This window comes from Frankliniella occidentalis, unplaced genomic scaffold (assembly GCF_000697945.3).
Source record: "Frankliniella occidentalis isolate FOCC.00 unplaced genomic scaffold, Focc_3.1 Scaffold82, whole genome shotgun sequence".
In the NCBI taxonomy this organism is placed as follows: Eukaryota; Metazoa; Arthropoda; class Insecta; order Thysanoptera; family Thripidae; genus Frankliniella; species Frankliniella occidentalis.
The window spans coordinates 402,762-416,544 of NW_026267212.1; the positions used below are offsets into that span (position 1 = coordinate 402,762).

General features: G+C 41.9%; 4 protein-coding genes across 10 annotated transcripts; 2 read left to right on the forward strand and 2 right to left on the reverse strand.

Moving 5' to 3' along the window:
- Window positions 1-213: 213 nt before the first annotated feature.
- Window positions 214-3,308, reverse strand: LOC113205991 (outer dynein arm-docking complex subunit 1). 3 transcript variants are annotated; one of them, XM_026421851.2, is made up of 8 exons: window positions 3,126-3,308; window positions 2,789-2,939; window positions 2,112-2,235; window positions 1,838-2,026; window positions 1,221-1,760; window positions 897-1,155; window positions 591-810; window positions 214-413 (listed from the first exon to the last, which is right to left on the reverse strand). In XM_026421851.2, the coding sequence occupies exons 2-8, from the start codon at window positions 2,932-2,934 to the stop codon at window positions 218-220; spliced, it is 1,674 nt and encodes a 557-aa protein (XP_026277636.1). In that variant the 5' UTR covers window positions 2,935-2,939; window positions 3,126-3,308; the 3' UTR covers window positions 214-217. The 3 variants fall into 3 exon arrangements, with proteins under 3 accessions (XP_026277636.1, XP_052125043.1, XP_026277635.1); XM_052269083.1 differs by lacking the exon at window positions 3,126-3,308 and adding an exon at window positions 491-504 and having other exon boundaries at window positions 2,789-3,033; XM_026421850.2 differs by lacking the exon at window positions 3,126-3,308 and having other exon boundaries at window positions 2,789-3,033.
- A 151-nt stretch (window positions 3,309-3,459) lies between these two features.
- Window positions 3,460-8,123, forward strand: LOC113205995 (sorting nexin-2). Its single transcript, XM_026421858.2, has 10 exons — window positions 3,460-3,644; window positions 4,149-4,322; window positions 4,422-4,671; window positions 4,750-4,908; window positions 4,994-5,115; window positions 5,193-5,399; window positions 5,510-5,602; window positions 5,690-5,833; window positions 5,917-6,069; window positions 6,155-8,123. The coding sequence occupies exons 1-10, from the start codon at window positions 3,546-3,548 to the stop codon at window positions 6,203-6,205; spliced, it is 1,452 nt and encodes a 483-aa protein (XP_026277643.1). The 5' UTR covers window positions 3,460-3,545; the 3' UTR covers window positions 6,206-8,123.
- A 275-nt stretch (window positions 8,124-8,398) lies between these two features.
- Window positions 8,399-12,462, forward strand: LOC113205972 (uncharacterized). Of its 5 annotated transcripts, none has more exons than XM_026421815.2 (8): window positions 8,399-8,546; window positions 9,102-9,234; window positions 9,314-9,447; window positions 9,535-9,739; window positions 9,822-10,133; window positions 10,215-10,525; window positions 10,650-10,902; window positions 10,990-12,462. In XM_026421815.2, exons 2-8 carry the CDS (start codon window positions 9,109-9,111, stop codon window positions 11,230-11,232), a joined length of 1,584 nt encoding a protein of 527 aa, XP_026277600.1. In that variant the 5' UTR covers window positions 8,399-8,546; window positions 9,102-9,108; the 3' UTR covers window positions 11,233-12,462. The 5 variants fall into 5 exon arrangements, with proteins under 5 accessions (XP_026277600.1, XP_026277601.1, XP_026277603.1 ...); XM_026421816.2 differs by having other exon boundaries at window positions 8,442-8,632; XM_026421818.2 differs by lacking the exon at window positions 8,399-8,546 and adding an exon at window positions 8,641-8,726.
- On the reverse strand, window positions 12,460-13,445 carry LOC127749718 (uncharacterized; the record flags this gene model as incomplete). Its single annotated transcript, XM_052269087.1, is given in 1 exon segment — window positions 12,460-13,445. A coding segment is annotated over 1 exon segment (383 nt), but the record flags the coding sequence as incomplete, so codon positions are not given.
- Window positions 13,446-13,783: the final 338 nt, after the last annotated feature.

Genomic DNA, 13,783 nt, shown 5'->3' on the forward strand with positions numbered 1-13,783 from the left:
TAGCAGACATTATATTCATCAACTGAAAATGTAATCTGAATCCAAGGAAGTAACAATTTGCTCTGTGTCTGATGAATTATATTCAGTGTATGTTTGTTCTGAAATTATGACATGATTGAAACTTGTAACTCGCTTTTGTGTCTTATTAAAATATTACTCAGGGACAGACTGCTCTTGTTAATGTAAAATACCATTAAATTACCAACCGCATACAGGCTTAGGTTTCATTTAATCTCTTTTGCATTAGTCTTCTAGAACGAGGTAAACGGCAGTGAGATATGGTGTGCAACCTGTCTTCCATGTCAAGATCAGGATTTTGTATTTTGTATATCAGCTGCTTTCTAACTTCATCCCTGGTCAATGGTGTCACAATTGCATCACCAATAGCAGATATTTCTTCTTGCTCCACACATCTGGAAATAGATGGGGAATTTTTTCCAATCTTAATCCGTAAGTCAAGCCCCTTTTTTCTGTGTTGTTTCCTGTTTACCTCACACTTTCCCACTTCATTGCAGCATAAAAATAGAAATAAACATTGAAAAAGGGCAAACCCGACTGACCTTTCGAACCTAAAAAGTATGGGTACTCACAGAGGACAAGGGTGAGCTTCTACTATCGCTTCCACCGTCGGTAGGGCCTTCACAATTGGCTTCACATCCCCGAAGACCACAGGCCCTCCCGCGGGCAGCGACCCTTTGTCTTCGGTTGCCTTTTCAAGGAAGTAGCATCTGTTCACCATCTCCACGCAGCGACGCTCGATCATCTCCAAGTACAACAAGAGGTTGTACGGTGTGACGTTGGTGTTTCCACCTAGATCAGGAGATGCGGTCAGTGTGACGGTGGCGGTGAGCTGCAGCTCGGCCCGGCTTCTGTCGGGGTCCCCGCAGCGCACTCACCCAGCAGCTCGAGCAGCGGCGAGTTGTCGCACTTGACGAGGTGGAACAGCGCCTCGATGCCGCGCAGCACCCTGTTGCGCAGCTCGGTCCAGCCGTCCAGGCGCCTCTGGGCGTCGTCCGCCTCGGCCGTGAGCCCCTCCAGCTCGCGGCGCAGCCCGTGCAGCTTGTCCTGCTGCTGCTGCTCGCGCTGCCTGTTCGTCACGTCCTGCTCGTCTCGGCTCGCCCGCAGCTCGGACACCTGCTCTTGGAGCGACTCGAGCTGGAACAGGATAAAGATTGTGAGAGACCCGTGGCATTTTAGCAAACGGGTCAGTCGGATCTCACCTCGTTGTTAAGCTCGTTGACATAGTTGAAGAGGGCGAAGTTTTCCTCCTCTTGCTTCAGGAATTGCGCAGACAGGCGGTCGATGTCAGACTCCCCGGAGAACTCCTTGATCTGCTCCAGGATGGCCTGGTACTGCTGGATGAGGCGTTCGGTCGCCTCGCGCTGCTGCTTCTTCTTGAGGGCCTCCTTGGCCTCTAGGTCGACGAGCACGCGATGCTGCCCCTTGACGGCGAGGAACTCCTGCAGCTTGGTGTCGTGGTCGAAGCGGCGCTGCAGCTCGCGCATCTCGGCGCTCTGCGCGATCAGGTCCTGGCGGCCGCGCTCCTTGAGCACGCTCAGCTTGGTCTGCGACTCCTCGCGCTGGTCGTATGCGTGCGTCGCCTGCTCGATCAGGTCGATCATGATCTTCTTGCCCTGGTTGAGCTTGGAGACGAGCGCCTCGTACAGGACGTTGAACTGGGCGCGCTCCTTGAGCAGGTGGTCGATCTCCTCCCGCAGCGCCGCGTTGTGCGCGAGCTGCTTGTTGAACTTGACCGTGGCCTGGACGGGACAGAAGGAGCTCGTCAGTGGCGTTGCTGGTCGTCCGGACCCGGCCCGGCCCCCGGCCCCGCACCCACATTGTGGAGCCTGTTCTCCAGCAGGTTGACGCTCTTCTCTCTCGCCACAGCCTGCTCGATCAGCTTGTGGTCTGTGACGTCGTCCTTGCGCAGCGCGGCCACTTCCTTCTCCACCTTGCGGATCTGGTGCTCCAGCTCGTGCAGCTGCGTCTTCTCCGTCCGGATGGCCTCCTGGAACCTGGACTGAACCTGGAGAAGGAAGTGAAAGCAAGCGCCAAAGTCAGCAACTCCCCCTCCCCGCCCTCCCACAGCTAGCTGATCAACTGATCGTCACCTCCATGAGGAACGCCAGGGAGTCATTTTGCTTGGCCTCTTTCGATTCGATCCTCTTCGAAGCGGCGACGTTGAGGTTTGTGATGAGTTCATTTCGCTCCGAAAGAAGGGATTCAATGACTTTCCTAGAGGACAAAATTTCCAAATACGACAGAGTTATAGTTTTTTGAAAGTCTCTCTCTTTCTGGTCCCACACATCGGTAGCCTGACACCTGCGGTGGCGTGTACTTCCTCATCATTGGCAGGCACGGATCCATGGGCAAGGGGGTGAGGATTCCCCTCAGGCCCTTACCAAAACGTTTGATAGGGAGGCAAAATGCAGAAGTTTCCGTCTGCCTTGCCTTGTTCCCCTTCACAGTGTCCTCACAATGAACGTCTCGCGAGGCACCGCTAATGATAGCGCCCGTCACGCGCTGGGTAGGCCAGCCCGCCAACCAGCTGTGTGAAGACGGCGGCCCGCCCGGAGCGCCCGCGGGCGGCGGCCCCGGGCAACAGAACGTTTATCGCCCAACTTTACCCTACGTCACCTCGGGGGACGTGTATTGTGGGAGCACTTTAGACTAGGTCTGGATCCGATACAGTAACGGTGTCGTGACGAGTTTTCACGCCACACGCCACGTCGCATGTGTGAATGATCCGATCAGACAAACTACAGGAAACGGGGATGGCGCGCAGTACCTCTGTTTATTCAAGAAAAATTTGGCCTCCTCTGAAAAAGACTCTTTGTCCCCTTCCATGATGCGATAGTGGCGCTGGAGCCGGGACAGCTCCTGCTCTGCTATTGCATCGACCTCAAGGTCATCTTTCGGCTCTTGTTTCTGCATCTTGCCTGGAATAAAGCATGGTGCACACCCCGCCATTTTAATCCACACGTACTTGCACCTCTCGATATCTCGATAACATGCCAGCAAAACGAAAACACAAACAAACAAAAAGTAAAAAAATTGTATTTAAAGCAAAATAGACCAATGAGTTATATGCTTGAGTAAGCCGCTCTTGTCTAGTCAATAGAGACCATGGATCTTTTTTCAGCTGCATGATGATTGAATTGAATTCTAATTAATAAAAGTAATTTTCTAATTTAAAATGTGAATGAAACCAAAATAAACAACGGGTTGAAGTGTCATTCTTGCCTTCGGTTACGCCCTCCTCTGTTGCACTCAAGTCCCGGTTGCCATGGGAACCGATCAGGGCAGAGGAGCGCGTGTTTACATTCGGCCCGCCAACAGGAAATAGCTGCCTTCTACACTTTCTTGTACTACTTGATCCAAGAGGCACACCGCTTCCGGTTTTCATCCCGGCTCAGCCTCGACCCCTCCCTCCCCCCACCCCCGCGCTGCCTTGCTGCTATCATCAGGCTCGCCCCCTTCCCATTGACAATCCATTTACTTCGTGTTCGCTTACGCTTGTTGTTGAGCGCTTACTTTAGGGAACCATGGCTGATGACAGAGAACCCCCACCGTTGTTCGAAAACGTCGACATTAGCAAAAATTACGAAGATGCGAGTGACGATATTTTCAGTTCTGCCATTGATGTGAGTAATTCCCACCTAGCGGCTGTGATGTGTTGTGGTTAATGGGCCGGTCACATCACACATCATGTTGGCCTATTCATTCATGTTGTATTATAGCGATAAGTTGATCGATTACCTTTTTTTCTGAGAAGAATTATCCGTTTATCCTACTTGCTAAATCGACACTTTCCTTGACGGTAATCTAATCAGCCCAACATTAGAGTGACAACGCTGCTCTCTGGCAGGTTATGTAGAGGGCATCATGAAATGTCAGTTTGACACACCTCCTTTCAAATGATTTTGAAAAAGTGCGTAGTATCTATATAAAAAGGGTTGAAAATCGTATTTTTCAGACTCATCTTCTGAACTTTCTGTGGCATAGTAATTATTACATTCAAAACATCTAAATTGACCTTGAAAATATGTTGGCAAAAACTATGTGTAAACCACTACAAGTTAATATCACTTCACTTAAATCATGGATGTGGTAGGGTCATTCATGTAGATGTGTCATTTTCCTTTCAGGACATTGGTGGATTAACCATATCGAATAATAGACCATCTGGATTGAATGGTCAATCTGAAGAGTCTCCTCAGCCGGAACAAGATGATGACGATGATGATGATGTTGGTGGTTTCTTGGACAGACCAGTTCCAACACCAGCTCCAAGATCTGTAGTTGCCAATGATGCCAAAGAGGTACAAGTTATTTCTGTCCATCCCCTTATTTTGTTCTTGTTTTTTTTTTCCTTTTTACGTAATTAACTTTTTACTTATCTAAAATTGTATCTCATGCAGCAAATGGAGAGAGATGGGGGTGACCAATTCCTTGAAATAATTGTGTCAGAACCTAGTAAAAGAGGAGAGGGAATGGGTTCATTTGTTGCTTACAAAGTTATAACAAGGACCAATATGAAACTTTTTAGAAAGCAACAGTTTTCAGTGTATCGGCGATTTTCAGATTTTCTTGGTCTGCATGATAAGTTGGTGGAGAAATACTTAAGATCAGGACGCATAATTCCACCTGCACCAGAGAAAAGCATGATTGGTGGGATTACTTACAGTATCAGTCTTCCTTCAGTATACATTCTTAAGGCTGAGTTTTAATTTTCTGATTATCTCTCAGGAACAACTAAAATCAAAATGTCAAACCAAAATGACCAACAAAGTTTGACTGGAGACTTTGTTGAGAAACGTCGCGCAGCCCTGGAAAGGTACATGAAACGTACAGCTGCTCACCCAGTGTTGTGTGTTGACCCTGATTTCCGAGAGTTCCTCGAGTGTGGTAAATGAACATTAAGACCTCAGAACTTTGCTTCATCTGAGTATTTGTATTTATGTTTCTATATGCCATATTTTTGTGTGTGTAGAGGATGAACTTCCACGAGCAAACAGTACATCAGCTTTGAGTGGTGCTGGGGTGCTACGTCTTTTTAACAAAGTTGGTGAAACAGTCAATAAAATCACTTTCAAGATGGATGAGAATGACCCTGTAAGTATATTTTTCAATATTTCTTATTTGTCACATTAATTAACAAAACAAATAATATCTCTTTTAATCTAATCAAGTGGTTTGAAGAGAAGACTACCCAAATGGAAAATCTAGATAACCAGTTACGAAAGTTACATGGAAGTGTAGAATCCATGGTGATCCATCGTAAAGATTTAGCTGTCCTTACATCTTCATTTGCTAAAAGCGCTGCTATGCTGTCTAATTGTGAAGAACACACTGCTCTTTCAAGAGCATTGTCTCAGTTAGCTGACACTGAGGAGAAGGTAATGCTGTTTAATTATTGCTTTTTGTAAGACTATTCTTCATTGTAGGTAATCTATCACAGTATTTCATGCCAATATTGAAATTTCTCTTATGCTGCTCTTCTATTCAGGTTGAAACTCTTCATAATGAGCAAGCTAATACAGACTTTTCCATTCTTTGTGAACTTCTTAAAGATTATATTGCTTTAATCGGAGCTGTCAAGGTATTTTTATTAAATTATTTTTGATTGATGTTGATTTATAGACTACAATAGCCTACAGTTACCCTAATCAACCTCTTTTTCGTGCAGGATGTGTTTCATGAAAGAGTGAAAGTATACCAGAACTGGCAGCATGCACAGTTGATGCTTAACAAGAAACGGGAACAAAAGGCAAAACTGGAGCTTTCTGGTAAACCAGATAGGGGTAACACAGCTGGAGTAGAAGTTGTTGAGGTATGTAAATTTCCTCTCTGTCATATTAAAGTGGAAATCAGTTTGTTTGTTTCATAACTCTTAAAACAAATTATTTCATATAGTGGCAAGCAAAGGTTGAAAGAGGTCAGGAGGAATTTGATGCAATCTCTCAAATGATCAAGAAAGAAATGGAACGTTTTGAAATCAATAGAGTGAAAGACTTCAAACAAACTGTTGTAACATATCTTGAAAATTTAATGTTACATCAACAGCAAGTAAGAAATTTCAGATTTTTGTTCCTTATTTTCTCCGTATTGTCACAGTTTATTAATGGTCTTTTCTTTTCTTCTCCATTTGTAGCTAGTCAAGCATTGGGAGGCATTCTTACCTGAAGCTAAGGCCATTGCCTAGTTCTGTAATGACTCTCTTGAAATGGTAAAGTGGACTACTGTTTGAAGCCTTGTATCGTCAAGTGCTCATTGAATTTGGATTGCAGGGTGTATTGGAGGGTCTCAGTGTTGTATCGGATACTGGTAATTTTGTACTTCAATACATTCAGACTTAAGGAAGCTGGGAGGACAGAAATGAGCAAACGACTTAAGCAAACATTAAAGAGTGACGGGTATAGAGTTCTTTATGTGATATCTATTTTTAGTTACTCTTATCTTCAATTAATCACGCTGTATGTTAAAGTTTGTCTGTTAATTTTAACGTCACCCAGACTTAGTCTTTTGTCTTCAACTCTGAACTATATCACTGAAGGGCCTTGCGTCATAATTTCAATCAAGTTCTAATTTTCTCAATTTGAGGAAGTACCATTCTGTTATATTTGGAAATGTGATATTCTTTCTATACCAGTGGCTTACTCATTTTCTGTTCAAGTATTATAAATATTATCTCTATATAATATATAAAAATATATATTAATATAAATTCAGACTGATTTACTCTGAAATTAACAATGTATGCCAAATGGAGTTGTAGACCTGTTAAAACAATCTCATCTTTGTTTTTTGTATCAATGCAGGCAGATCTCATGTAATGCTTGCTTTGAATTTTAAAACCTCAATTTGATCGGAAGATATTGTTACCTTTTCATCTTGTTAGACTGCAATATTTGGAATGTGTGTTGAACGCAACTCCAAAATTGAGAGACAGATCAGTTTTAAGATGCTCTTTCCATCTCTTGTGCGAAAAATTGTCCTAAGTTTCCATTTGAAATTATTCGTTTTGTATAACCAGTGGTCATGTTATGAGCTTTAAGATATATATCTATATAAAAATATGTTTCTTGCAAATTGTGTTTTATACTGTTTAATGTGTTATATTGTACTATTGTTACTTTTATAGCCCTTCTTACTTTTAAAGTGGAAAAAAAATTGTTTGTCAAAATGTGAGGGGAACTTTTGTCACGTATGTTTATTTTTTTTATTATTTGCTAGTTATCATAAAAAGCCTAAGTCTACATAGAATTATTTTGTAATCACTTTGGGAGTTCAAAGAATGGTGCCAGAGTCTACCTTTAATCTGGATTTCCCTATTTAAGTCAGAGGAACAACCCAGTTTCTGTTCTGAAACGCTGAATGTCTCCAAGGTCCTACAGTAGGTTGTGTCACTTGGGGTATCGTGCTCTCATTGGTTGACTGATCGTGACGTCAGCGTCAGTTCGCTCGCGCCAAATTTGAAAATACCTGTTAACTCAATTTTATTTTAACAGTAATTAACCGAACGGACTATAAAAATATACCATCGGTGTGGCATAAACAAGGTGTGGGTAAACTTTGAATGATGAATTTCAACCGGATCGTTTGTTTGCGTACTGATATGTAACGGATAAGAGTCAACCTAACCTCTCATCCAATATGGCCGCCCTTCTGGCACCGGCGGCCGGCAGATTCTGACAGATGTCATCCGTTTCATATCTCGCTACAGAACGACCATCCAAGTCCAAACGTGGTGCAATATCTAAGTAGGGGACAAAATAATGATATTCTCGACATTATTTTTCCTTAAAATGAATATTGTGAGTGAAATTGTGTGAACACTCGATCAGCTATTTGAACTACGGCGCGAGAGTACTGACACTGACGTCACGATCAGTCAACCAATCAGAGCACGATACCCCAAGTGACACAACCTACTGTAGGACCTTGGAATGTCTCCTCTTCAAGTTTGCAGTTACCTCTTTCAGTTGTCTTGATGCAGTAACTAGTAAACTGATGTGCATTTCATAATGTTTTTGTGTTCATACATTCCAAAACATATTACTGAGATTTATGTACATGTTCTATAAGCAGTTGGACCCTCAATAAACGGTCATATTTGTTTAGATGAGAGTGTTTTTTCCAGTGCCTTCATTTTTCCCTTCATAACAACACGGTACCAAAATATTTAGCAATGACATAACACGTAACACATGCAGAAGCAGAGGGAGTGACTAAAGCATGTTCAGTGTATGTTCAAGGAACTCCTCTATCTCCACATGTGGCTTAAACCACTTATGAGTGTGAATATTTTAAATTTAATTTAAATTTAAAGTTTGCAAGTCGTTGTTTTTTGTTTTGTTTTTCTTTAATGTCTCATCTGAACTTATTACTCACTCAGAAACGTTGGTATGGGAAACTTCGGAAATGCATTAGTTTTGGTGTTGGATTGTGAACGTCAACTGAACATACCCTCCCCTGGGTTGGTTGATGCGGCCCAAATATTATTTTGATATTGACAATCTATTCCAGCATCAAGGTTCTATAGTGTAAGTGCGAACTGTAAGTCTTGACGAACTTGACGTTATTTGAAGGTTTACTTTTTTAATGTGACCGAATACTGTCAAGAATTGAGGTTAGTGTTTTTGTTTTGGTTGCTTTGTTTATTTGTTTTTCCTTACCTCTTACCTGGCTGGATTTTCCAAGTTATTGTTGTTGTTTTTTTGTTGGTTTGTCTTTTTAGTTTTGGGTATCGGTCTTGTTTACGGTGGGGTTGAATAACCTCTGACGACTAAGTTTGTTTTCTTCAAAGTAGTCTGGTTGTAAAATTATTTTCCTTTGTGGGAGAGCTAATCGAGGAAAATACTTGTGTGAAGCTAACCTTAGTTTTGATAACTTCCAACCAAATAACTTGCAAGGTAAAGGGGTACCTGTAAGGATCATTATTAAATAAAATAAAAAAAAATAAAAATTGAACGAACTCGAACTTGCCGAGCATCCACGCAGGCGTCTCACAAATTTTCAACAATTCTTTCTATTTTTGTGAAAGGGATGTGCTACTATGTGTTAAAATCTCTTTCAATCAAAACTTTGATTTTTGACAGTAAATAAATGGCTGCCACTGTGAAACCTCAAATAAACCCCCCTTATACACTTTTGTCACGGCTTGGGAATCTGTTGCAAACCTCACAATGGAGTGACTGTACTTTTTTGGTTGGAGATGGAGATAATAGACAGGCAAGTATCCGAACACCTAAAGGACATGTTCTATAAAATATTAATACAACTAATCAAACGCCAATGGTATTTTTTTCAGGAATTTCATGCCCATCGTATTTTACTTGCTGCGTGCAGTCCTGTTTTTGAGGCAATGTGTTTTGGTCCTCTTGCGGAAAAAAGTGCTATTTTAATTCCTGATCTAGAGCCTAAAGCATTTCAAGTTCTGCTTCAGTATGTATCTTGCTTTTTAGATGATTGGCATACATTTATTACTGTGGTAAAACTTGTTCACCTTGTTCCTTTTCTTTCTGACAATAGGTATGTGTACACAGACAATGTTCAATTTTCTAGTGTTGAAGAGGCTTGTGATGTATTGTATGCTGCCAAAAAGTACTTGATCTCTAATCTATCGCAACTGTGCCATTCTTATGTGAAACGTAATATGCAAGCTAAAGATGTGGTGACGGTATATGAATACGCCAAGCTTCTGGGAGAAGATGCCTTGTATGAGCCATGTCTGTTGGTATGTCCTAGAGATTTTTTTTTTAAACAGAAGTAGTCTATTAAATTTCCAGTTTGTTAATTTTATCTCTCTCTTACCATAGATGCTGAAAAAGTATGCAGTTGAGGTTCTTAATGATGCCTCTCATCATTTATCCCCAGCTTCAGTTGTTGAGCTTTTGGGATCTGATGCCATTAATGGTTGTGAATGCTGTCTCATTGAAGGAGCACTCTCATGGGCTAAACGTGAGTGTGAGGAACAAGGCATGCTCTCAACAGTTTCAAATCAACGTCTTATTTTAGAGGAATGTTGTGCATGGGGACAGCTGCGCTTTTTAACTCTATCTCCTCAGCAGTTCAACCGAATTTGTGAGATAGATGATCTCTTAACAAGGGAGGAAGTAGTATTCATAAAGGTGGGCTGCGTCTCTAAAATATTGTTAAAGAGTACACTTTGGAAAATTCTTCTTCACTTTAAATTTAAAAATCTGTTTTAGGAGTTTTTGCATTCAAACAAACAACTTGATGACAAGCGAGGAATGCAGTGTGTTAACATGTGCATTAGCACCACTTGTCCTGGTTCATTGTCTTTTGATGATATAGCCCACAATGAGAAGAATTCAAATGTTGTGATAGTCAGAGACAAATGGAAGCGTCGAAGGTTGAACATGGTCCTGACAGGTCCTCAGAAATCTGAAGGCACCGAAAAGTGGCTTGAGCCCAAGAGTATAATTTCTCAACAAGTGGTAAATCCTAATCTATCTCTTGCAATTCCTCCAAGTATAAGTGATATTCTCAGGACCCGACAGTAAGTTTTAATATCATAATTTATAACACCTTAATAATATCTCCCATTTTCCTATTTTTTTTCATTTTTTAAAAAAATGTATGTTGTTCTAATTTGATTTTTCTTCTTTTTTCTTTATTTGTAGAGAGGTGGGATATAGGCTATCCTTATGCCGTCGCCCTTTATTGAAACAGTCTGCAACTGTTTTAGGCCCAATGGAGCTGCAGGTTGCAATGCGTGTTAGTGCTCCTATTGATTTGCGGGCCATTCAAGTTTATTCTAGACTCATCCCAGCTTCAGCTGTGTTACAAAGGTGCAATTATTACTGTGAAAAGCTAGAAGTCCAAATTCTTGACGAAACCGGGAAATTGCTGTCTGATAGCCAGTTCTCTGATCGGGTAATGTATTCATTATAATCAGGGAACAAAACCTTTTTGTAATCTGAAATGAGTTTTGTTTTAATGTACTTTTCCTTGCAATTGCAGGTGCAGTATAACACAGAAATTATGGTTCATTTCAAAAAGTTTGTGCGACTCACTCAAGACCGAACATATAATATTGTAGTAAAATTGTTGGATGAATCTGCAGAGTATCCTCTCAGTTTTCTTGGTCAATTTGCAAGGTCTCAGGAAATCAACTTTGATTTCATGGATAGAACAGCCAAAGTAGGATCAGGTTTTGTTAACCGGTTGGATATGGGTTTTATCAGAGGTTTTGCATACTCTTAGCTTTTGTTAAGTTATGGTAGCAATAATTGATATGGAGTGAAGAAATAAGGTATGTATTGATATCTGTTATCAGTATCCAAAATTGGATAGGTATGATAATTAATGATCAGTATGTATAAGTGCTAGTTTGTGTGATATTTGTGAAGATACAATGCTTGAAATGCCTTTTTGGGAATCGGTTTTGGATTTGATCTTTTTCAATGGCTTAAGGGAATAAATTTCCCCATCTAATGACGCTGGAATTATTTTCTGAAACGAATATTTTGAAAAGAACTAAAAAACAAAAACAAAACAGCTATTGGTGGTGGTTTCTTTTTAAAAAAGTTTCTTGGATTTTAAAGGAATTTAGAAATTGCTGCCTCATATAATGAACCAACAATGCTGTATTACTAATATTAGAGTTTTGTGTTAGTTTCTCTCTTTAATTTCATTTGTTACTTTTAGCTGGCTTGTGAGACGTCTTGCATTAGTTGGTATATTTATTAGTTGCTGTTTATGAGGCTATCATAATTTTGTGACGTGATATCAATCAGGGGTGTAGTGCTACACATTTTTAATTGTCTCTCTTACTCTATTGTTATTAGTTGTATTTCTAATCTTTGAATGAGTATGCTTTATACAGGTACTGTAGTATGAAGAAAACGACAAAAAAAATGCTGTGATATTTTAAATCTTTATCTGTAAGTTATGAACAATAGCTTTATTGTTTAATATTGATGTCTGTTTTAGGCACATATTTGTTATTTAAAATGTCAATTTATTCAGAATCCCAGATAGACCATTTGACTCAAAACCCATATTTTTATCTGCTTTCATTGCTTTTTTTGTTTTTTCTGTGTGCATGCTTCTAAAACAATGACCTTTTGAATGCAGAAGAGGATGCCTCCTATGAAAGTGATATGAATGGATATGGCCTAGAGCATTACAAAGATTATATTATTGTTTTTCTTTCTGTTTTACTTACAAGTCACTTGGTACATGTATCAATAAATACAAAATATATTACCAGTTTGCTCATTACAGCCAAATAAACAGTTTTTAAAATATTGTGGCATTAAGTAATAATTATTTGTTGATTTTGGTTGTAATGTGTTCAGACTGGGTTATGCTTGCCATGAGATCTGATCCCACCAGAATAAGTAACAATGCAGAACTGTCATACTTGTCATTACTTGTGTAGTATGCGCTCAACATTGCTGTTGTGGAGATAAATAAAAAAAATTGACATAAGTTTGCAGTGGCTTTAGTTTTCAATTTAATTGTAAAAGACATAAAGTAGGTGCAATTTACTTTTTGTTTTTCATGTTTCTGTACCTAGTATTCAAAGGATACTGCCATACATGTTTGTTTTTCTCGGTTTATTCTATGGGCATGTTGCGTTTGAATCGTTGTGTTAGCCATATTTTTAATATTAGACTTTCAATGAACAAACAAAAAGAAAACGGTGGGATGCTTGGACTTGAAAAAGTCTGCATGGCTATACAGGCATTCCTTTTTTGTAAAACATCTCTTCAGATTTACATTTAGTGACTCTGGAACTGCTCTGTAACTGGATCAATGCACCCTTGATTTGTATCACCTCTGAGTGGTGGCATGCCCGCTGGCATCGGTCTGGGGAATCAACGAGTTGCACCCCGCCTGCGTCGCTAGATGAAGCGAAAATACGTAAGCGACCATGCTGACTCACGCTTCCACTGGCTGTCCCTCAACTGTCTCTCGTCAACACTTTTCACTCGGTCGAACAAGAAGTGCTGCCTCCTGGAGGGTCAGGAGGGCTTTTGGTAACTCTGCTTGCTTGGTGGGCTGTGCGGGCACGGGACCCGGCGAGGCCTACAGCCTGAGGCCCGGGTTCGTGGCTCCCACGTACTGCAGCAGCTCGTCGCTGTCCTCGCAGACGAAGGGCTTCTCGTGGTAGCAGGCCACGTCGTGCCAGCCGATGCCGTCGTTGTACACGTTGTTGAGCACGCTCAGGCAGGACTCGTTGGTGCCGTTGATGTCGAACTCGGCGTTGTCAGGCTGGCGCACCTTCTTGTGGCCGGTCTGTGACCAGGGGTTGTAGCCCCAGCCGGGAGGCACCTGGTTGGTCGGGGCCATCTTCCCGCGGGTGCCGGACCAGAACCAGCCGAAGATGCTCTTGGGCTCAAGGTCCCGTCGCTCCTCGCAGCCCTTGAAGTCGCAGAGACGACCAGATGTCCAGATGTAGGGGACGTCGTCTGGAACACGAGATGCATGCTGACCTTCAGGAGAGACGCTCCAGGAAAGGGATTTAGGTGAGCACTTTGGCCTTGGTGCCCCTTAACTCGACCTTTCTCACCTCTCTTATGTCGTTTCCTTTCTATTTCGCTTCCGAACCTGCCACCTCCCTCCCCCCTCCCCCCCCATGATGGTGAGCGCTAGCGGCGCTTGGCCTATCTGTCCCAGCATCTTAAGGCCGCTGCTGACTGTGCCCGCCCACGCTCAGTGCAGAGGGGATGGGGGGAGTGTGTGGGGGCGAGGGACGTGCCCAAACGCTTCCGTTCGAGAGCCGCTTCGTCTGTGAAGGGGCGAAGGG